This window comes from Salvelinus alpinus, chromosome 28 (assembly GCF_045679555.1).
Source record: "Salvelinus alpinus chromosome 28, SLU_Salpinus.1, whole genome shotgun sequence".
In the NCBI taxonomy this organism is placed as follows: domain Eukaryota; kingdom Metazoa; phylum Chordata; class Actinopteri; order Salmoniformes; family Salmonidae; genus Salvelinus; species Salvelinus alpinus.
In genome coordinates, this window is record NC_092113.1 from 4541718 (window position 1) to 4568109 (window position 26392).

A 26392-nucleotide genomic window follows, 5' to 3' on the forward strand; every position below is an offset into this window, starting at 1 on the left:
CCCTCAAAACACTAACTACTACTACTACCACCCTCAAAACACTAACTACTACCACCACCCTCATAACACTAACTACTACTACCACCCTCATAACACTAACTACTACTACTCTCATAACACTAACTACTACTACTACCCTCATAACACTAACTACTACTACTACCCTCATAACACTAACTACTACTACCACCACGCTCATAACACTAACTACTACTACCACCACGCTCATAACACTAACTACTACTACTACCACCCCGCTCATAACACTAACTACTACTACTACCACCCTCAAAACACTAACTACTACTACTACCACCCTCAAAACACTAACTACTACTACTACCCTCATAACACTAACTACTACTACCACGCTCATAACACTAACTACTACTACTACCCTCATAACACTAACTACTACTACTACCCTCATAACACTAACTACTACTACTACCATCATAACACTAACTACTACTACTACCCTCAAAACACTAACTACTACTACTAACACGCTCATAACACTAACTACTACTACTACCCTCATAACACTAACTACTACTACTACCCTCAAAACACTAACTACTACTACTACCCTCAAAACACTAACTACTACTACGCTCATAACACTAACTACTACTACTACTACGCTCATAACACTAACTACTACTACCACCACGCTCATAACACTAACTACTACTACTCTCATAACACTAACTACTACTACTCTCATAACACTAACTACTACTACTCTCATAACACTAACTACTACTACCACCACGCTCATAACACTAACTACTACTACCACCACGCTCATAACACTAACTACTACTACTCTCATAACACTAACTACTACTACTACCCTCATAACACTAACTACTACTACTACTACGCTCATAACACTAACTACTACTACCACCACGCTCATAACACTAACTACTACTACCACCACGCTCATAACACTAACTACTACTACTACCCTCATCACACTAACTACTACTACTACCACCCTCAAAACACTAACTACTACTACTACCCTCATAACACTAACTACTACTACTACCCTCATAACACTAACTACTACTACTACTCTCATAACACTAACTACTACTACTACCCTCATAACACTAACTACTACTACTACCCTCATAACACTAACTACTACCACCACCCTCATAACACTAACTACTACTACCACCACGCTCATAACACTAACTACTACTACCACCACGCTCATAACACTAACTACTACTACCACCACGCTCATAACACTAACTACTACTACTACCACCCTCAAAACACTAACTACTACTACTACCACCCTCAAAACACTAACTACTACTACTACCCTCATAACACTAACTACTACTACCACGCTCATAACACTAACTACTACTACTACCCTCATAACACTAACTACTACTACTACCATCATAACACTAACTACTACTACTACGCTCATAACACTAACTACTACTACCACCACGCTCATAACACTAACTACTACTACTACCCTCAACACTAACTACTACTACCACCACGCTCATAACACTAACTACTACTACTCTCATAACACTAACTACTACTACTCTCATAACACTAACTACTACTACCACCACGCTCATAACACTAACTACTACTACCACCACGCTCATAACACTAACTACTACTACTCTCATAACACTAACTACTACTACTACCCTCATAACACTAACTACTACTACTACTACGCTCATAACACTAACTACTACTACCACCACGCTCATAACACTAACTACTACTACTACCCTCATCACACTAACTACTACTACTACCACCCTCAAAACACTAACTACTACTACCACCACGCTCATAACACTAACTACTACTACCACCACGCTCATAACACTAACTACTACTACCACCACCCTCAAAACACTAACTACTACTACCACCACCCTCAAAACACTAACTACTACTACCACCACGCTCATAACACTAACTACTACTACCACCACCCTCAAAACACTAACTACTACTACCACCACCCTCAAAACACTAACTACTACTACCACCACGCTCATAACACTAACTACTACTACCACCACGCTCATAACACTAACTACTACTACTACCATCCTCAAAAAACGAACTACTACTACTACCATCCTCAAAAAACGAACTACTACTACTACCATCCTCAAAAAACTAACTACTACTACTACTACCATCCTCAAAACACTAACTACTACTACTACCATCCTCAAAACACTAACTACTACTACTACCATCCTCAAAACACTAACTACTACTACTACCATCCTCAAAACACTAACTACTACTACTACCATCCTCAAAACACTAACTACTACTACTACTCCATCCTCAAAACACTAACTACTACTACTACTCCATCCTCATAACACTAACTACTACTACTCCATCCTCATAACACTAACTACTACTACTCCACCCTCATAACACTAACTACTACTACTCCATCCTCATAACACTAACTACTACTACTCCATCCTCATAACACTAACTACTACTACTCCATCCTCATAACACTAACTACTACTATTCCACCCTCATAACACTAACTACTACTACTCCATCCTCATAACACTAACTACTACTACTCCATCCTCATAACACTAACTACTACTACTCCATCCTCATAACACTAACTACTACTCCATCCTCATAACACTAACTACTACTACTACTCCATCCTCATAACACTAACTACTACTACTACTCCATCCTCATAACACTAACTACTACTACTCCATCCTCATAACACTAACTACTACTACTACTACCGTCATAACACTAACTACTACTACTCCATCCTCATAACACTAACTACTACTCTCATAACACTAACTACTACCACCATCCTCATAACACTAACTACTACTACTACTCCATCCTCAAAACACTAACTACTACTACTACTCCATCCTCATAACACTAACTACTACTACTCCATCCTCATAACACTAACTACTACTACTCCACCCTCATAACACTAACTACTACTACTCCATCCTCATAACACTAACTACTACTACTCCACCCTCATAACACTAACTACTACTACTCCATCCTCATAACACTAACTACTACTATTCCACCCTCATAACACTAACTACTACTACTCCATCCTCATAACACTAACTACTACTACTCCATCCTCATAACACTAACTACTACTACTCCATCCTCATAACACTAACTACTACTCCATCCTCATAACACTAACTACTACTACTACTCCATCCTCATAACACTAACTACTACTACTACTCCATCCTCATAACACTAACTACTACTACTCCATCCTCATAACACTAACTACTACTCTCATAACACTAACTACTACCACCATCCTCATAACACTAACTACTACTACTACTCCATCCTCAAAACACTAACTACTACTACTACTCCATCCTCATAACACTAACTACTACTACTCCATCCTCATAACACTAACTACTACTACTCCATCCTCATAACACTAACTACTACTACTCCATCCTCATAACACTAACTACTACCACCACGCTCATAACACTAACTACTACTACTACCCTCATAACACTAACTACTACTACTCCACCCTCATAACACTAACTACTACTACTCCACCCTCATAACACTAACTACTACTACTCCACCCTCATAACACTAACTACTACTACTCCATCCTCAAAACACTAACTACTACTACTACCATCCTCAAAACACTAACTACTATTACTACTACCCTCATAACACTAACTACTATTACTACTACCCTCATAACACTAACTACTACTACTACCCACATAACACTAACTACTACTACTACCCTCATAACACTAACTACTACCCTCAAAACACTAACTACTACTACTACCACCACCCCCATAACACTAACTACTACTACCACCACCCCCATAACACTAACTACTACTACTACCATTCTCAAAACACTAACTACTACTCCTACCCTCATAACACTAACTACTATTACTACTACCCTCATAACACTAACTACTATTACTACTACCCTCATAACACTAACTACTATTACTACTACCCTCATAACACTAACTACTATTACTACTACCCTCATAACACTAACTACTATTACTACTACTAGCAACACCACCCGCATAACACTAACTACTATTTACTACTACCACCCTCATAACACTAACTACTACCCTCATAACACTAACTACTACTACTACCCTCATAACACTAACTACTATTACTACTACTAGCCCCATCACCCGCATAACACTAACTACTATTTACTACTACCACGCTCATACCACTAACTACTACCACCCTCATAACACTAACTACTACTACAACACTCATACCACTAACTACTACTACTACCACCCTCATAACACTAACTACTACTACTACCCTTATAACACTAACTACCACCCTCATAACACTAACTACTACTACCCACAAAACACTAACTACTACTACCACCACCCCCTTAACACTAACTACTACTACCACCACCCCCATAACACTAACTACTACTACCACCACCCTCATAACACTAACTACCACCATTCTCAAAACACTAACTACTACTACCACCACGCTCATAACACTAACTACTACTACTCTCATAACACTAACTACTACTACTACCCTCATAACACTAACTACTACTACTACCCTCATAACACTAACTACTATTACTACTACCCTCATAACACTAACTACTATTACTACTACCCTCATAACACTAACTACTATTACTACTACCCTCATAACACTAACTACTATTACTACTACCCTCATAACACTAACTACTACTACTACCCTCATAACACTAACTACTACTACTACCCTCATAACACTAACTACTACTACTACCCACATAACACTAACTACTACTACTACCCTCATAACACTAACTACTACCCTCAAAACACTAACTACTACTACTACCACCACGCTCATAACACTAACTACTACTACCACCACCCCCATAACACTAACTACTACTACCACCACCCTCATAACACTAACTACCACCATTCTCAAAACACTAACTACTACTACTCTCATAACACTAACTACTACTACTACCCTCATAACACTAACTACTACTACTACCCTCATAACACTAACTACTATTACTACTACCCTCATAACACTAACTACTATTACTACTACCCTCATAACACTAACTACTATTACTACTACCCTCATAACACTAACTACTATTACTACTACCCTCATAACACTAACTACTATTACTACTACCCTCATAACACTAACTACTATTACTACTACCCTCATAACACTAACTACTACTACTACCCTCATAACACTAACTACTACTACTACCCTCATACCACTAACTACTACTACTACCCTCATAACACTAACTACTACTACTACCCTCATAACACTAACTACTACTACTACCCATATAACACTAACTACTACTACTACCCTCATAACACTAACTACTACCCTCAAAACACTAACTACTACTACTACCACCACGCTCATAACACTAACTACTACTACCACCACACTCATAACACTAACTACTACTACCACCACGCTCATAACACTAACTACTACTACTACGCTCATAACACTAACTACTACTACTCTCATAACACTAACTACTACTACGCTCATAACACTAACTACCACCACGCTCATAACACTAACTACTACTACCACCACACTCATAACACTAACTACTACTACTACCCTCATACCACTAACTACTACTACTACCCTCATAACACTAACTACTACTACTACTACCCTCATAACACTAACTACTACTACTACCATCATAACACTAACTACTACTACTACCACCATAACACTAACTACTACTACTACCACCATTCTCAAAACACTAACTACTACTACTACCACCATTCTCAACACACTAACTACTACTACCACCATTCTCAAAACACTAACTACTACTACCATTCTCAAAACACTTACTATTTACTACTACCACGCTCATAACACTAACTACTACTACTACCACCCTCATAACACTAACTACTACTACTACCCTCATAACACTAACTACTACTACTACCCTCATAACACTAATTACTATTTACTACCACCACCACCCTCATAACACTAACTACTACTACTACCACCACCCTCATAACACTAACTACTACTCCTACCACCATTCTCAAAACACTAACTACTACTACCACCATTCTCAAAACACTAACTACTACCACCATTCTCAAAACACTAACTACTACCATTCTCAAAACACTAACTACTATTTACTACTACCACGCTCATAACACTAACTACTACTACTACCCTCATAACACTAACTACTACTACTACCCTCATAACACTAACTACTATTACTACCCTCATAACACGAATTACTATTTACTACCACCACCACCCTTAAAACACTAACTACTACCATCCTCAAAACACTAACTACTACTACTACTACCACCACGCTCATAACACTAACTACTACTACTCTCATAACACTAACTACTACTACTCTCATAACACTAACTACTACTACTCCATCCTCATAACACTAATTACTACTACTACCCTCATAACACTAACTACTACTACTACCCTCATAACACTAACTACTACTACTACCCTCATAACACTAACTACTACTACTCCATTCTCAAAACACTAACTACTACTACTACCACCATTCTCAACACACTAACTACTACTACCACCATTCTCAAAACACTAACTACTACTACCATTCTCAAAACACTTACTATTTACTACTACCACGCTCATAACACTAACTACTACTACTACCACCCTCATAACACTAACTACTACTACTACCCTCATAACACTAACTACTACTACTACCCTCATAACACTAATTACTATTTACTACCACCACCACCCTCATAACACTAACTACTACTACTACCACCACCCTCATAACACTAACTACTACTACTACCACCATTCTCAAAACACTAACTACTACCACCATTCTCAAAACACTAACTACTACCATTCTCAAAACACTAACTACTATTTACTACTACCACGCTCATAACACTAACTACTACTACTACTACCCTCATAACACTAACTACTACTACTACCCTCATTACACTAACTACTACTACTACCCTCATAACACGAATTACTATTTACTACCACCACCACCCTTAAAACACTAACTACTACCATCCTCAAAACACTAACTACTACTACTACCACCACCACCACCCTTATAACACTAACTCGAGGATTTCTGTAAAACGGCTACAAATTAAGCATCCCAGCTCCCTTTTGTCTGAAGTGTTTTTTCATCAATTGCTCTCTCATTTTCCTCACTTCCACTTGTAAATTAAAAATCAAATATTTCATGGAAGACAGGAGAATACTGCAGATGGAACTCATGTGTGTTTTATGTGTTAAGTGATCAGAGGGGTGATATGAATCCAAAGGTAAAAAGTGATGGATAAAGAATTTCTATAGACCCTGTAACCACATAATGATCTCTTTCTCCATCACTCGATGGAGCTGTAAGGCGGAATCATCACTTTCAAGGCCTGTTTCACAGTCGATTCTCTTCTAACTGGGCCAGGCCAGGCAGGGGGTTCTGGGCTAGGGAGGGAAGGGAGGGGTCACGTAGTAAAGTAGACTGTCTGAGAGGCATGACTGTGTATCCCATTTGAGTTTAGAGTAGAATGCAATGAGAAATTGTGACTCAAAAAGGCACAAAGAAGACCCTCTCCTACTGACTCTCTATCGTCTCCAAAAGTTTGATCATCTCTATTTTAAGATGACCTGTCAGCACACACTGATGTGTGTGTGTGTGTGTGTACGTGCACACATGTGGGGAAAAACCAATCTAACCATTCCCTCTGTACATGGTAATAGCCTCATTCAGCAGCCTGTCTATATGTCTGCCTCACCACATACTGTCCCTCCCCGCAGGATCCCAAATAAAGGAGGCAGTGTGTCTACCCGTTCATCTACACCCCTTCTTCCCTCGACCTCCCGGACGAGCACATTCCCTGTCTTTCTGTCTGTGTGTGTGTGTGTAAGGGACAGTGTGTGTTTGCTCTAGGGTATAAAGCTTTATCCCTGGCCTCCTCTGCTCCAGTGTTGAGAGGAGAGTTTTTTTTTTCTTTCTATAAGAACAGCCTTGCTGAAGGATATGGTCAGCGTGACTCTCGAGGAAAGAGAAAACCGCCTTGGAGCTTATTGTTATCCTGCCGGCGTAATCCCTGTCCATCCCAAGTATTCCAGACACGGTAACAGCCCAGGGCCCAAAAGGCTCGCTAGCTCCTCAGGACAACTAAACTATTTCAGCTCAGACAGCAGAGACAGCTTAACACAGCCGCTATACACACCTAATCTGCCATGGCCACAACCGCCTCCCGCAGTCCAACTGCCCTCGCACACACAGCAGGATGTATATGTGTGTGTGTGCGCGCATGTGCATGTGTGTATGTGTCTCAAGACCAGTGCCCTCTTGTCATCTCTCCGCCCTCCTAGCAGTACATAAGGGCCATCTGTGCATTAAAGAGTTGAGTCCATGCAGAGTATTGGAACTGCTTGAAGGTCTTCAGGAGGGCCATAACTCCAGTCCTCCAGGACAACGTAAGGCACATCATACCAACCAGGAGGTATCTTAAAGCACCTAGAAGATGATAACCCACTGGGCACAGATTCAACGTCTATTCCACGTTAGTTCAACTTAATTTAATTGAAATGGCATAGAAACAGTGTTGATTCAACCAGTGTGTGCCGAGTGGGGAAGGACGCGCAGTTCTCACACACACACGTCGCGCAGTAACTCAATCTGTAAGAAATCGACCACATTTTCGTCCTCCCTCTTCATTCCCCCTCTCTTTATGTCCTTCTCTCGGGACCAGAGGAGAAGATGTCGAAAATCGCATTAAAAAGAAATAATGGCTTCCACCTGCTTGCTCTCCTCTCTCTATCCTGCAGGATGCCTTTCTAATTACTGGGTAGGGGGAAACCTCACAGGCACTGGTGGATTCCTCATGTCTACGGAGGCAATGGATCCCTGCCCCACCCCCGACACACAAAACTCACCCATACACACACACTACCGAAGCTCAACCATATTCCACCAAATTAACTCCATGAAAAAAAAACCCTGAGCCATATGCTTAACTCATCTCAGCTCACATCTCTACAAGCCTCTCTGGAAACTCTACACTCGCCCCCTGCAACTCCACACACATACATCACAGCTGATGTTACATGTTTAGTACATTTGTGTCGACTGGCGTTTCCAAATGTCTCCCCGAGGCAGCATTAACCTTCGAACTCGGCTGGGTATGGACCGGGACTGCAGGATGTCTGCAGTGTCATCGCTGATCAACTCCAACATTCAACATCCAACAAATGTCAGTCCTTTATAGCCCGTCATCCTCAGGATGTATGTGTCTGCAAATCTTAGTTAAATGGATAAAACAGACGGGTTTGCGAGACACTGAATGTACGCCACGTAATTTGGCATCGTGGAAAATAAATACAATATACGAATCCTCAAAATACTAGAACATATTTGAAAAAGTTGGGAAGGTGGTGGGTGTATGGTTTAAACAGATGGGGTAGGCTGGAGGGGTGGATGAGACATGATTCGAGTTGGATGCAAGAGGGAGGAGGTTCGTGATAAACACGCGAGAATGATTGACATCAGCAGTGAGAGGAGGCAACGATCGAGAGGATGTGAGAGAACGAGAAGATAGAGAATCAGATGAAGAATGACGGAGAGAGAGAGAGAGTGAAGGAGGACGAGACGAAGGAAGCTAAAGATTGCCACCTCTTCTGCATGCAGTGAGGTGGTCTCTGATGGACAATACAACCACCGTGGCCTGTGGTTGTGCTGCGTGTAGACTTGGGGTTCAAGATGTGTAAACAGGAAATCAAAACCAGGTTAAATCTACTTGAGAGGGAAGAAAAGAACCATTCCTTCCCTTTGGTACCGCATTTTATTCAGTCACCTGTCAGTCAGTAAAAAAAATTTAAACATTTATCCCAACCAAAAACAGTCAATCACCAAATAATGGTGTTTGAATGTAGCACTAACAAAAGTTACTTTTGTCCTAAATGTATTTTTGATGTGTGGAGTAAAGCCAGGTGACTAGAGATCAATTATTTAGGTGACAACACTGGTCTGTGTTTGTACGGCTTGGATTCTACCCTCTGCTCGCACTGTTGTGAATGAAGTGGTATACCCTATCCACTTTGGGTATGGTTTGTGAATCAAGAACTGGTTGTAAAGAGGACATTCTGGAAAACTGGTTTCAAAACTAATACGAACACCCATGGTTAAATGTTAAACTGTTAACTGTACTCAACACACTAGGCTTACAGCAGGTTCACAGAAGCAGTACTTTCTACGTGATCACCTTGAGGCTTGTGATGCTATTCAAGCGTGTTACATATTACAGAGCTCTGCCACAACGATACACTGAAGCCCTTCTCCAGCAAGACCTACGGACCACAGCAAGAAAAGATTTGTCGCAGAGGGTTTTCCCGAATGCAACCTGACAGGGAATTGCAGAGCTATTATCCTGGAGAAACTACAGCTCAAATCAATTTGTTTTGTTGGGAATGTTTAAGTCCTCACTGCCGGGTCTCCCGGCCTGGGAATGAGTGGTTGATTTAACCCTGTGGAGAGCAGCGTGGCACCGGAATATTCCATGGATATGAGAGAGCAGATGGGGTTAAGAGCTGTGACGGAAGGTGAATAAGGGAGGGAAAGTAGAAACACACACTAAACCAAAACCTAAATGAGATCAGTCTCACTGTCGACACACACAACGCAGCCTGAGTAATGGAGTATCAGGGAGTCACTGATTCACTGTAGAATGAACCGGCAAGTTGTGACTGCATGTGTGTGGGCGTGCACGTTTGCCTGGCTGCCTACACACGTGCATGTGTGTTTCTGTTTAGTGCATGTGCTTGTGTGTGGTGAGCGCAAGCGTGTGTGTGAAAAAACATAAAACGATTGTATTTGTCACGTGCTTCGTAAACAACAGGTGTGGACTAACGGTGAAATGCTTACTTTACAGGCCCTTACAAACAATGCAGAGAGAAAGAAAATAACTAAATCATAGAAACATTAAAAAAAACAAGTAATAAAAGTAATACACAATGAGTATCGATAACTTGGGTATATACAAAGGGTACCGGTACCAAGTTGATGTGCAGAGGTACGAGGTCATTGAGGTAGATATGTACATATAACTAGGAATAAAGTGACACATAGTAAACATTAGCAGCGGTTTATGTGATTTAACTATTTAACAGTCTTACGGCTTGGGGGTAGAAGCTGTTCAGGGTCCTGGTGGTTCCAGACTTGGTGCATCGCTACTGCTTGCTGTGTGGTAGCAGAGAGAGAAGTCTATGACTTGGCTGGAGTCTTCGGCAGTTTTTAGGGCCTTCCTCTCACACCGCCTGGTATAGAGCTCCTGGAAGGCAGGGAGCTCGGGCCCCAGTGATGTATTGATGACAAGCAGTTGCCATACCAAGTGTTGATGCAGCCAGTCAAGATGCGCTCAATGGTGCAGCTGTAGAACTTTGAGGATCTGAGGACCCATAACAAATGTTTTCAGCCTCCTGCGTGGGAAGAGGATTAGTCGTGCCCTCTTCCAACTGTGTTGGTGTGTTTGGACCATGATAGATTAGTGATGTGGACACCGAGGGACTTGAAGCCCTCGACCCGCTCCACTGCAGCCCCGTCGATGTGAATTGGGCAGTGCTCGGCCCTTCGTTTCCTGTAGTCCACGATCAGATCTTTTGTCTTGCTGACGTTGAGGGAGAGGTTGTTGTCCGGCTCCACACTGTCAGGTCTCTGACCTTCTCCCTATAGGCTGTCTCATTTTTATCGGTGATCGGGCCTACCACCGACGTGTTGTCGGCAAACTTAATGATGTTGGAGTAGTGCCCAGCCACGCAGTTGTGGGTGAACAGCGAGTACAGGAGGGGACTAAGAATGCAACCGAGTGGCCCGTGTTGAGGGTTAGCTTGGCGGATGTATTGTTGCCTACCCTCACCACCTGGGGATGTCCTTTCAGGAAGTCCAGGATCCAGTTGCAGAGGGAGGTGTTCAGTCTCAGGGCCCTTAGCTTAGTGATGAACTTGGAGGGCACTATGTTGTTGAACGCCGAGCTGTAGTCAAAGAACTGCATTTTCACTTAGGTGTTCCTTTTGCCCAAGTGGGAAAGGTGCAGTGCAATAGAGATTGCGTCATCTGTGGATCTGTTGGGGCGGTATGTGAATCGGAAAGGGGCCATGTTAAAAATGTCAGTGAAGACACTTGCCATCTGGTCTGCGCATACTCGGAGTACGCATCCTGGCAATCCGCCTAGCCCTGCGGCCTTGTGAATGGTAACCTGTTTAAAGATCTTACCCACATCGGCTACAGAAATCACACAGTTGTCCAGAACAGATGGTGCTCTCACGGATCGTTCAGTGTTACTTGCCTCGAAGCGAACGTAGAAGGCATTTAACTCGTCTGGTAGGCTCGCGTCACTGGGCCGCTCGCGGCTTGGTTTCCCTTTGTAATCTGTGATAGTTTGCAAGCCCTGTCACATTCGACAAGCGTCGGAGCAGGTGTAGTAGGATTCGATCTTATTTCTGTATTGACGCTTTGCCTCTTCGATGGTTCGTCGGAGGGCATAACGGGATTTCTTATAAGCATCCAGGTTAGTGTTCTTGAAAGCGGCAGCTCTAGCCTTTAGCTCAGTGACCGTACGTACATATTCCAACCAGAAGCCATGGATTACAGGCAACATCCTGCCTGTAATCCATGGCTTCTGGTTGGAATATATATGTGCGGTCACCGTGTGTCACTGTGGGGATGTCGTCGTCGATGCACTTATTAATGGAACCAGTTGACTGATATGGTCCCGGAACATATCCCAGTCTGTGCTAGCGAAACAGTGTGTGAGCGTGTATGCGTGGGTTGTTCCACAACACTGCCTTTTGCGTTTGAAATTGTAGAAATTGTGCACCAATCATTAATTATAATTTTTATATCCTGTTATATTAAATGAAAGGGCGTCAATTGGGTACGGCAGACGAGATGCTCATGTCTCCGTCCTAAAAAATGGGAGTCATTGCCCCAAAGGCGGGAAGGCAGGTGACAAGCTTAGGTCCAAAATAAGCCCATAGAAACACATTGGGTTTGGACAGATTTTGGCGGAACCTCTCGCTTTGCCTCTTTCTCTCTGTAGAGAGCGCCTCGATGCAGCTGCATGGAACAGCAGAGGTACAAATGGTTGTAGTAAGGTAACTGCTGCTAGGTAACTGCTGCTAGGTAACTGCTGTTTGACCCGACATGAAACTAGAGTTCTAATCTCAGCTAGTGCATAGCAGGTAGATAATTATTGTATGGCATGTGTTTGTAGAATGTTAAATCCCCTATTGACCGAGGTGAACGACACTACAGCAACAAGGTGATAATGACTGGAGTCAATTTTGCTCGTTTTTGCGGTTGTCCAAATTGCATTTTAGAGGTTTTAAATTGTGTAGAAATGCAGTAAATTAACTTAAAATATATAATTTAAATAATCATTGTCACTTTGCCATTAGCTGAAATAACACCCCTGATTAAATTAAGTGGCCTTTAATATAGACCTCCTAGAGAATTCAATAAATTATTTCTTTTTTCATGAATAGCAGCTTGCTCAAGAGCCAAAATTCAGCATTTTGACATGCCCCTCCATCAACCCTGTATAGGGTTGCAAAGCGACCGTGAATTTACCAAAGTTTGGGTAATTAACAGAAACTCTATGGCAATCTATTGACATTTTTTATAAGTTATACTTGAATAATCATCAACAACTGTATTAATATATAGTATACATTTTCTATATCTGTGTCCATATTGTTCATGAGTTTCTAGTAAATAGAGATAGAGATATAAATAGAGAAAATGTATGAAAAAGGCATCTCATCAACATTGGCATTATTTTCAATGAACTCTGCAACTCTACCAACTAAATATTTGTTTCACAACTGCCACTAGTTTGATGCCAAAACATTGACAACAAATATATAATTACATAGTAAAATAAATAAAAGTGTGTAAAATAAATAAAATTATATTTCATGCTGAAACCTTCATGTTAAACACCAAATGGTATTCACCCTAAGTTGATGGTTTATATTTAGGATGTTTTACAGCTTTGCCATTCAATTATTTTTTATTTATTTAAATAATCTTATTTAATTATTTAATATACAGTATTTTACATGTGATAAGGCCCATAAAGGGCCAGAGAAAATCACAGATACCCAAAAAGGCCACTAAATGTCTTGTGATAGATTACATAAAATCAAATGTTATTGGTCACATACACATGCTTAGCAGATGTTAATGCGAGAACAGCAAAATGCTTGTGCTTCTAGTTCCAACCATGCAGTAATATCTAACAAGTAATCTAACAAATTCACAACAACTACCGTATACACACAAATGTAAGGGATGAATAAGAATATGTACATAAAAATATATGGATGAGCGATGGCCGTGCAGCATAAGCAAGATGCAGTAGATGGTATAGAACAGTATATACATATGAGATGAGTGATGTAGGATATGTAAACATTATTAAAGTGGCGTTATTTAAAGTGACTAATGATATCTTTATTAAATCCATTTATTAAAGTGGCCAGAGATTTGAGTCTTTTGGCAGCAGCCTCTCTATGTTAGTGACGGCTGTTTAACAGTCTGATGGCCTTGAGATAGAAGCTGTTTTTCAGTCCCTCGGTCCCAGCTTTGATGTACCTGTACTGACCTCGCCTTCTGCATGAAAGCGGGGTGAACAGGCAGTGGCTCGGGTGGTTGTTGTCCTTGATGATCTTTTTGGCCTTCCTGTGATATCGGGTGCTGTAGGTGTCCTGGAGGGCAGGTAGTTTGCCCCCGGTGATGCGTTGTGCAGACCGCACCACCCTCTGGAGAGCCTTGCGGTTGAGGGCGGTGCCGTTTCCGTACCAGGCGGTGATACAGCCCGACAGGATGCTCTCGATTGTGCATCTGTAAAAGTTTGAGAGTGGTTTAGGTGACAAGCCAAATTTCTCCAGCCTCCTGAAGTTGAAGAGGCGCTATTGCGCCTTCCTCACCACGCTGTCTCCTGTGTGGGTGGACCATTTCAGTTTGTCCGTGATGTGTACGCCGAGGAACTAAAAACGTTCCACCTTCTCCACTACTGTCCCGTCAATATGGATGTGGGGGGGGGGGGGGGGGGGTACTCCCTCTGCTGTTTCCTGAAGTCCACGATCATCTCCTTTCTTCAAGCCTACCACTCGGGTCTACTGCAAACTTGATGATTGAGTTTGAAGCGTGCATGGCCATGCAGTCATGGGTGAATAGGGAGTACAGGAGAGCTGAGAGCACACCCTTGTGGGGCCCCAGTGTTGAGGATCAGCGGGGTGGAGATGTTGTTTCCTACCTTCATCACCTGGGGGGGCGGCCCGTCAGAAAGTCCAGGTTCCAGTTGCACAGGGCGGGGTCGAGACCCAGGGTCTCGAGCTTAATGACGAGTTTGGAGGGTACTATGGTATGAATTACTGAGCTGTAGTCAATGAACAGCATTCTTACATAGGTATTCCTCTTGTCCAGATGGGATAGGGCAGTGTGCAGGCGATTGCATCGTCAGTGGACCTATTGGGGTGTTAAGCAAATTGGAGTGGGTCTAGGGTATCAGGTAGGGTGGAGGTGATATGGTCCTTGACTAGTCTCTCAAAGCACTTCATGATGACAGAAGTGAGTGCTAAGGGGTGATTTAGTTTAGTTACCTTAGCTTTTTTAGGAACAGGAACAATGGTGGCCATCTTGAAGCATGTGGGGACAGACTGGGATAGGGATTGATTGAATGTTCGTAAACACACCAGCCAGCTAGTCTGCACATTCTCTGCTCATTGAAAGATTTAGAAATTCTGGTAGTTTACTGGTAATATACCCTCCCTTTGCAACCCTAACCCTGTATCACTTCTAGGAAGATTTCAACTCACTTCTGTAATCCAAAAATGTATCCAAGTTTCACCATCATTGTCAAGCCCTAGATATTTTGTTGCTTTGACAGTCATTTCTGAAGATAATAATTGATTTGTGATTAGTGATTCATTTACGTCGGTCTCTCATTTAAAGGACAACCCTGTTCCGTGAAGTGAACTCTCATTTTAATATGGTGAAACAATGATGATTATTTTTATTCAAAAGAAACATTGAATATCTAATAGTCAAATCATAGCTATTTCTACTCTTTTTGGCACATTTTCTGGTGGTTTTTGGTGGAAAAACTGAGCAGGTCGAGCATAACACTTCAACCACGTTACCCATCGATAGACAGACTAAAAGACGTTTTAGCGATGTCATTTTTGGGGTGAAGCTTGCATTAAATTGCCACTACCTGTTGCACTACCCTGTCAGGAGGGGATTCATGGCTGATTTAAGATGAAAACGCCAATCCTGTCAACCGTGTTCATTTATTTGGCACTTAATGTAGTCATTTTGAAGTTAAACTTGTACTCTTGATGACAGAATGTTAATTTTAAAAAACGAGGTGAAATCAAACCTTTTTTCTTTTTTTTACCATGTTATACTTCTCAAAAAGGCACCGAATTGGTGGAACGACCCACAAATGAACATTTATGTCCCTGGTTGATATACAGCGTGTTCTCTGCTCTGGCTACAGTGCTCTCCCATGGAGGCAGGCTGCTCCTAACCTCAATCCCAGGACATCTCCCCTGGCTTGGGCACCCTCGTGGCCCCTTCCTCCTGAGGGAGACAGGAGGATAAATGAATGTGCCTATCTGTACAGGCATGGAGGATGAGTCTGGCCAAGGAAGAACAGGGTCATGTCCTCCAACACATTTGTTTGGCCTTTACTCTCTAGGTGATGGGCTACAGGGCCTGATTCACACAACTGGCAAATTCAGTGAGTGTGTATTACATTGAGATTGTTATGAAAAATGAATGGAGGGCATTTGGAGGACAGAATTGTGAAGTGCTCACACACACACACACACACACACACACGTGTAACTGAGCGATGCCCAAAACCACCACCAAACTGAACAAAGCTCAAGGTCAGCCTTGTCAGGCCCATTGGGCTGAAACCACACGGCATGGCTCTCATTACCAGTAATAGAATCAGCACAGGGACATATAGGATGAGGTTACACCACCTAGCTCTGTTTGTCTGGCTCGATCTGGCCTCGACCCAATATAGCACACCGCACTGTGGCCGGAGAAGAGGCTTGAATACAAAACACTAGGAGATTTGGCTAGCATTAAATATCAAACCTACTGTAATTAGAAAATAAGCCATTTAACCCAATAAGGCTGTGACTGATTCAGATTGTATGCGAGGTTGGTTCCTGGATACTAGGTGATGAAATCGCCGTGCTGGTCTGTGGGAACAGGCGTTTGTATATCAGACAGTGTTGTAACCCCCTCCGATGTAAACCAGATGTGGAGGTGTTCTGACTCTAATAGTCTCCTGTGTCTGTGATAAAGAGTGTGTCATATCTGAGAGCCCTATAATGAAAGCCAGACACAGCAGGGGATCTGGATCCCCCTCAACAGAACTCCTGACAATCACTCTCAATGAAGGGCGAGGACCCCCTAACCTTGTACCCCTCTGATCTCATCTCCTCTGCGCCGCAACATTACACTGACTGCTCAACCTATGACCCCCAGCTTGAAGCAGTCTCTAACCTACAGTAGTCCTAATATGGTCAGTATCCATGGTTCTCTCTCCTAGAGTCAAGTACCTAGCACCTAGTCCTCTGCACCATGTCTCTAACAATCTTCTCATCTTCCTTATGCTCATTACGATAAAAATCACTGTGACCCCATAGAGCAGGGATTCTTGCCCAGGGACGCACACCCAGGCAAACTGGCAACCCAAGGACCCACATATGTTAGCAAAAAATTTATGTCTTGTCTTATCATCAAGTGAATCATAAAAGCAGGTAGAAGTAATAGATTTGGTAGACAGTTTTGTTATTTTGACCGTGCCCTGACTGTCTCGCTTTTATTTGATGTTTAGTTCTCAAAGATGGTATTATAAATAAATAAAATACTGTATATATAGTTCAATGTATTTTCTGCATGCTTTATATATGGTTATGGTCATTACAGTTGACAATGATCCCGAAAATTACCATGAATTTTTTGGCAATGAAGCCATTTATCTACTTCCCCAGAATCAAAAGAACAGGAACGGCTAGCATGCTAACAGTTCCTATAGACTTCCAGTCATTGGCTAACGCTAGTTAACGTTGTCTCGTGAAACTACCTCACTTCCTTCATATTGGACGCAGAGGCATACAAATGGTATCCACGATTATATTGTAGCTAGCGATATTCATAAAATTATTATTTTTCACATCCTCAAAAATCACAAAAATAAAAAACGAATACAAAACATCGCGGACCCCTGTCCTAGAGTCATGCATCGGTTCCGATACCCAGGGTTCCATGCAGTTGAACCGCAAAAACATCAGCTGGCGGGTGGAATGTAAACATTATTTTAAAGAGGGTCGGCTCGCGGTTCAGAACAATTACATTGCAGATCGTAAAAAAAAATTTTAAACCCTGGAGCTTGTTGTGTTGCAAATTCCATTCCGTGAGTGGGGAGACAGACATATAGCCTACCAGCCACGCACGCATTGAGAGTGTGTGGAGCCGAGAACTGCCCCTTGTTTGTATGGTGCTAAAACGTTCATTTTTCCACACGCAAAGCTTATGTTCCCTCTCCCACGTGAGTATACGACACGTTGCCAAGTTGACTTTCCCTGGATAGCCTAGCTCACACTTACATGTATCCTAACCGGAGAAATAGAAAGGTTATGATAAGGGAATATAGGCTACAACAACATGGTGGAAACGGGTGGTGCGCAAGTGAAATCCCCAGTTTGGAAGGACAACAACGCGATAGATGAATACACAGCCTGCACAAAGTGCAAGCAGATAGGCCTATTTGTTTTTGATAATTCAGTTAAATATCAGTTAATTATTACATTAATTCAGGCTTTAGACCATACGCAGGCCATATAAAGTGTAAACCGGTGCGGCTGGTACAAGTTTGAGTAGCATACTAATTAAATGTAAATGTATTTTAGCAACCTATATTTGATTCTGGGAATGGTTTATTTAAGGTTTAATTAGGCTTAAACTATTTTATAATCTAAACAATATTGAATGTATTTTTTGTTATGTCGGCTATAGGCTTTCATTAGTTAAGAAGGCAAATTAGAATTATTTTTCCTCAAAGCGATTTGAGTGACGCATCGCATTGTGATCATAGCATGGTTTCCTTTTATCCGAATGTTGAATAGACATGCAACCAATTTAATTAATGCAAATGAGGGGAATAGTAATAATGGACTAATACAAATCACTATAATAAAACCTACTACTCTGGATCATAAAAATAATTAAATTAATATGTTATATGGAGGGTAAAAGATCGGCTCTCGAAAAATGATATGCGGTTAGCTCATGTTGCGGAGAAAATTCTGTCCTGATTTCTGGTATCGGGTGGGGTTTGGAATTGATGTGGCCGAGGTGGTGTGCGGCCCCAAAAACAGACCCTTGCAGGAACTTAGTTCCCCCTCAGCGTCTCCAGGCTCAGACACCCCGCATCACATCCCAGGCCCTAGTTCTGTCTCTCCCATTACTCCTGCCCCCGGCTGACGTCTCCGTGTGTGTGTGTGTGTGTGTCATTACTCCTTGCCTTGCCTGACGGTTCTGGGTTAAACAATGTTATTATTAAAGTATTTCCAGAGGAGCTTCCTGCCTCCCCTCTGTGACACCCTTGCCAACGATAAATCAACCGCCCTGTAAATCACACTATGTGCGTGCATGCATGCATGCATACATACATACATACATACGTGTGTGTTCACTGCAGCTGCGTGCTCAGACACACAGATGAAGGCGATAGTGCAGCTGTGTCTCCAGTCTCCACTATATGTTACCTGGAGAAGGTCGGAGACTTGACTTCTACAGGGTATTTTAACACGGAGGAATGGACAAGCCATAAATATCAGATAAGTAAAACCATAACTGCCTCTACCCTCTCCTATAATGGATTCCAGGGTTTATATGGATTGTATGTCTGTTGCAGTGGGGGGAAACGAGTCTGGGGTCATTTTTACTGCCAATTTTAAACATCTCTGTCAAACAAGGGAAAACGGAGATGGAATTCAGAAGTGGCTGATCTTTCTAACATACACATTCTTCTGGCATTTCATACATCTCTTTCTCGTTGCCTTTTGCAGATGTGAGCTTAGAAATGCGTAAGACTTATTAACAAGTGGAAACTGGCATATATATGGCCTGTGTACCAGTGATGGCTGGCTCAGTTATTGTTCGTGATTGTGTTGACACCCCCTGCTGGCCTGATGACTTCACTACTGCATACTGAACATATTCATGACAAGCAGCTCTTCTCCCTCTCCCTCTCTCAGCCAGGCATTAATGTAGCCCGTACTGGACTAAGTCAGAGACCCCTTATCTAAGGCTGGAAATAGCCAGGGACCTCACGATACGATATCACGATACTTAGGTGCCGATACGATATTATGTTGCGATTTCTAAATGTATTGAGATTCGATACGACAATTTCATTGGCATTTAATGTTCCAAACATATTGCTCACCATATGTCTACGGCAGAGAGACGAGAGAGAGACATGAGAACATGAGTTTTAATCAGTCGTGGAAATAAAAGTGCTGAGGACATGTTGGCTCGCTATTTAAAAAGGCAGATAGATGAAAACTTCAAACTATACTTGGAGTCAAAGTATCGATATAATATTTGTCCAAAATAACATTGTGATATGTAACTATAACAACCCCCCCCCCAATCACCATTATCTACCCCGCTTCCGCGGCGATCGCCAGCCACACACAAACACATGACAAACATTGACACACTCACATAACATCGTTGTAAGACAATTGAGCGTTATTCCTCTGACGGAAAACTTTCCGACTACCTTGAATTTTAACTATAATACACAAAAACACTATTATTGTTGGCGCCAGCTGTGACTCGAACAGGCCTTTAAGACTAATAGACAGAGAGATACAGTGCAGCTGTCGAAGACCCACAAAAGAGCTATTGTGCACCCCCGGCACAACAATGCAGCTTAGCGGTGCTATGAGGGAAAACCACTGGGATCAATAGAGGATTCTAATTAGCCTACATTGGCAGGAGCGCCGCGAGATTAAACACCGGATGACGATTGGATTTCCTGCACTATCGGCTGTTCAAACTAAAGTTGGTTCACAGAGTGATTGCAACAATGGCTAAAGGTCGAGACAAACAAAAGACACACTGTGCAGTGTGGAAGAGATGGTGGTGAGGGAGGATGGACGATGACAATAAGGATGATGATGATGATTATTATGTGCATCACCACCCTGAATGACCTCACAAAGAGTGATATGTGTTTCAATTCATTGACAGACCATCAGAGAAGAACAAGAGGGATGGGTTTTTTTCATTTCCTAAAGCAGTCTTGAGCCCAGCATTGCAACAGTCGTGATACAATGGAACACTGGCATGCACTAACCCTGCAGCTCCAGAACATATCATCTCCGCAAAGCACAGACACTACAGCTCTCTGCAACGGGTCCTGTTTGTGTGTGTGTGTGTGCAAATGTATTTTATCACATTTTGTAATAATGCTTGTAACAATTTAATCAACCTCATATAGAAAGCGCTTCAAATCACTGCACATCTGCACACACACACACACACACACACACACACACACACACACTTAATGGAGGGAGGCATGCTCTGCCTCGGAAAGTGAGCTGACCTCACGAGGCACCACATGAAATAAACCAACACCATTATACAGATTACCTTTCACTGTTAATCTCAATATCAAATCATTTCTGGGTAACAATTAAGTACCTTACTGTGATTGTTTTTAAATTAAAACAGTCAAAAAGAAACAAAAATAGCTTCTTAGCAAAGAGCAATTTCTCAAGCAAGAATTTTGCTAAGACTGTCTGGGTGGGGAGGGGACAACTGAAAACTAGCTGTTATTGGTAGAGAGGTTTGGAACTCTCTTTCTTATTGGTCTATTAACTCATTTACCACCTGGTGACGTCACCAGGCAGGTCAAAACTCCATCCCACCAAAAAAGGCTGAAATTGCAGGCGACCTTTTCAAATAGCTGACACTAAAAGGGCTTATTCATTTTCACAATTAGGGAGTCTGGGAGGCAGGATGGGGGACAGAGGGAGTAGATTGGTGCTTAGTGGTGGCTATTCATCAGCATGATGGGCTGGGGGTAGAAGCTATTGGCCAACTGTCAGTTTTTGCCATGATGCTCCTACACTGCCCAAGTCTGAGTGATTAAAGCGGGAAGAACAGGCCATGGCTCAGGTGGCTGACGTCCATGATTATTGTTCCAACCTCATATAGTGTGGAAATATATATAAAACACGAGGGGAAAACATTTTTGACTGCATTGAGCCTTTAAAGAGTGGAACAACTCCAACGCTTGCCTTCCACTCTGCCCAGTGAAAGACACAGTGAAACACTCATTAAAAGACCTTACCTTTAATTATGCTCTGGCTTTGCAGTACATTCCTTGAAATGAGCACAGAGTAGGAACTTTGCGAGAAGCCGGGTCTGCAGGGGGCTTTGGACACGAGGTCTCCGTTAGTCCCCTGTGAGAGGAAAGAGAATACGTTGTGAGACATCTAGAAACATTGATTTGGTTGCTTCTCTGTGGCCCTGAGAACTGAATGAAACTGTTTGTGTCTCGGCAGCAGCTATACCACAGAGAGATGTCCCTTGCTCCCATCAATCCACTGGCATGTGTTCTATCTGCTCCCTGGCATTTAGGTTCAACGAAAAGGGGGATACCTAGTCAGTTGTACAACTGAATGCATCTTCCTCATTTAACCCAACCCCTCTGAATCGTCATCCACGTCTTCGGCGCCCGGGGAACAGTGGGTTATCTGGCTTGCTCAGGGGCAGAACGACAGATTTTTACCTGGTCAGCTCAGGGATTCGATCCAGCAACTTTTCGGTTACTGGCCCAACGCTCTACCCACTAGGGTACCTGTTGCACCCCAATAAATACACTGTTGGTATGCCAGTGAATAAAGACAACATTAGCATCTTCAAATAATCAGGGGGGGCGGGGCAAGGGCATGTTTGGCCTCATACTCTCCCCATTGTTCATTCAAGGGTTGCAATAGTGGTGGTACAAATACAGTAGACATGGACACAGACGGTTCATATTGGTGAAAGAATTCAAGGGATTTGGAATGTGTGGACGACACGCACGCACCTGCACACACCCCACTCCCACAACAAACAGAAACCCTTGGTGGCTGTAGAGCTGATCCACCCTGCTCCAGATCTCCCTCCACCACCATCAAGGAGCCTGTATGGTGGGACTCTGAGCCCTATTCAATCCAAATCAGGTATCAGCTTTGATGAACAACTTTCTAGACAAATGCCAGTGCAGCAAGTAAGTTTTATTGAATGTATTGTTGAGTATCTTGTTACACATTTACACTAATTCAACATCAATTTTTTCCAATACACGAAAGTCGTTTTTATTGATCCTGTAGACCAGGTACTAGCAGATGTGATTTGGTAGGGTCCTCAGTGCAGGGGGCAGTGGGGGGATCTATGGAACAGGCTGCTATTCAGAAGAAGAGACTGGAAACAGGGGAAACCTGCATTATCGGATCCGATTTAATTACATTTTTTAAAACTGGGAATCGTGACACTCAACCTGCCAGAAGGCACAGGGAATTTAATGAGGGATCATTGTGTGGGATAAATTATGGCGCCTCCACACCCACAGGACAGTTGTTGTTGTTCTGGTTGTGTGTGTGTGTACGCCTGCACACTTAGGCTACACTTCAGGGTCCTTCCATGTCATTTCACCCTGTAAGCAGTCTATGGACAAGATATGACAGCAACCCATGCTTTGGTTTTGTTTACCTGGCCACTGGTTCAAAAGCTAACTTTTTAGCATTTGTGGCACAAATTCAATGTAAGTCAATGGTACTTATATTAGCATTTTCGTGCTTCATATCTAAAGAATCTAAGTAAAAATTGTTGATATTTTAGGGTGATGTGAAAATGATAAAATACAGTACCAGTCAAAAGTTTGGACACACCTAGGGTTTTTCTTTTCACTATTTTCTACATTGTAGAATAATGGTGAAGACATCAAAACTTTGAAATAACACATATGGAATCATGTAGTAACCAAAAAACAGTCTTGACCAGTCTTGAAGGAGTTTCCACATATGCTGAGCACTTGTTGGCGGATTTTCCTTCACTATACGGTCCAACTCATCCCCAACCATCTCTATTGGGTTGAGATCGGGTGATTGTGGAGGCCAGGTCATCTGATGCAGCACTCCATCACTCTCCTTATTGGTCAAATAGCCCTTACACATCCTGGAGGTGTGTTTTGGGTCATTGTTCTGTTAAAAAACAAATGATAGTCCCACTAAGCGCAAACCAGATGGGATTGCATATCGCTGCAGAATGCTGTGGTAACCATGCTGGTTAAGTGTGCCTTGAAATCTAAATAAATCACATAGTGTCACCAGCAAAGCACCCCCCACACCTCCTCCTCCATGCTTCACAACGGATGATATCTGCGTCTCACAAAGGCACGGCGGTTGGAACCGAAAATCTAAAATTTGGACTCATCAGACCAAAGGACAGATTTCCAACGGTCTAATGTCCATTACTCGTGTTTCTTGGCCCAAGCAAGTCTCTTATTATTGGTGTCCTTTAGTAGTGGTTTCTTTGCAGTAATTCGATCACGAAGGCCTGATTCACAGTCTCCTCTGAACAGTTGATGTTGAGATGTGTCTGTTACTTTAAATCTGTTTCAGCATTTATTTGGTATGCAATCTGAGGTGCAGTTAACTCTAATGAACTTATCCTCTGCAGCAGAGGTCAATCTGGATCTTCCTTTCCGGTGGCAGTCCTCATGAGAGCCAGTTTCATTATAGCGCTTGATGGCCATCTTCTGTATACCACCCCTACCATGTCACAACGCCACTGATTGGCTCAAACGCATTAAGAAGAAAAGAAATTCCACAAATGAACTTTTAACAAGGCACACCTGTTAATTGAAATGCATTCCAGGTGACTACCTCATGAAGCTGGCTGAGAGAATTAAAAGAGTGTGCAAAGCTATCATCAAGGCAAAGGGTGGCTACTTTGAAGAATCTCAAATATAAAATATATTTTGATTTGTTTAACACTTTTATGATTACTACATGATTCCATACGTGTTATTTCATAGTTTAGATGTTTTCACTATTATTCTACAATGTAGAATATACTAAAAATAAAGAAAAACCCTGGAATGAGTAGGAGTGTCCAAACATTTGGCTGGTACTGTAGGTACCATTGACTTGCATTGGATTTGTGCCACAAATGCTACAAAGTTAGCATTGGAAACAGTGGCCAACAAAATCAAAGTATTGGTTTCTGTCATACCCTGTAAGCAGTCTGTTGACAAGGTAAGGAAAGCTTAAAGTTCCTCGGCGTACACATCACTGACGATCCAAAGTGGTCCACCCACACAGACAGTGTGGTGAAGAAGGAGCAACAGAGCCTCTTCAACCTCAGGAGGCTGAATACATTTGGTTTGACCCCTAAAACCCCCCACAAAGTTTTAGAGATGCAAAATTGAGAGCATCCTGTCGGGCTGTATCACCGTCTGCTACGGCAACTGCACCGCTCGCAACCACAGGGCTCTCCAGAGGGTGGTGCGGTCCACCGAACGCATCACCGGGGGCAAACTACCTGCCCTCCAGGACACCTACAGCGCCCGATGTCACAGGAAGGCCAAAAAGACCATCAAGGACATCAACCACCCGAGCCACGGGCCTGTTCACAGCGCTATCATCCAGAAGGCGAGGTCAGTACAGGTGCATCAAAGCTGGGACAGAGAGACAGCTTTTGTCTTAAGACCATCAGACTTAAATAGCCATCACTAGCCGGCTTCTACCCGGTTACGCAACCCTGCACCTTAGAGGCTGCTTCCCTATATACATAGAGACTTGGAATCACTGGCCACTTTAATAATGTTTAAATAATGTTTACATACTGCTTTACTCATTTAATATGTATATGTAACAGTTTATCTTTAGTCCGTTCCCTCGCCCCGACCCGGGCGCGAACCAGGGACCCTCTGCACACATCAACAACAGTCACCCACGAAGCATCGTTACCCATCGCTCCACAAAGGCCGCGGCCCTTGCAGAGCAAGGGGAACCACTACTTCAAGTCTCAGAGCAAGTGACGTCACTGACTGAAAGGCTATTAGCGCGCACCACCGCTAACTAGATAGCCATTTCACATCCG

At 42.5% G+C, this 26392-nt stretch overlaps 1 protein-coding gene across 3 annotated transcripts in view; it reads right to left on the reverse strand.

Annotated features, from left to right (window-relative positions):
• LOC139556981 (cadherin-4-like) overlaps positions 1-26392 on the reverse strand; it is a 375581-nt gene that overhangs the window by 346194 nt on the left and 2995 nt on the right. For all 3 annotated transcript variants that reach the window (XM_071371209.1, XM_071371208.1, XM_071371207.1), the window contains exon 2: positions 22593-22704. Coding sequence is in view for 2 of the 3 variants with exons in the window: in XM_071371208.1 (XP_071227309.1) it covers positions 22593-22704 (112 nt within the window). In the remaining variant the exon portion in view is untranslated. The remainder of the gene's footprint in view (positions 1-22592; positions 22705-26392) is intronic.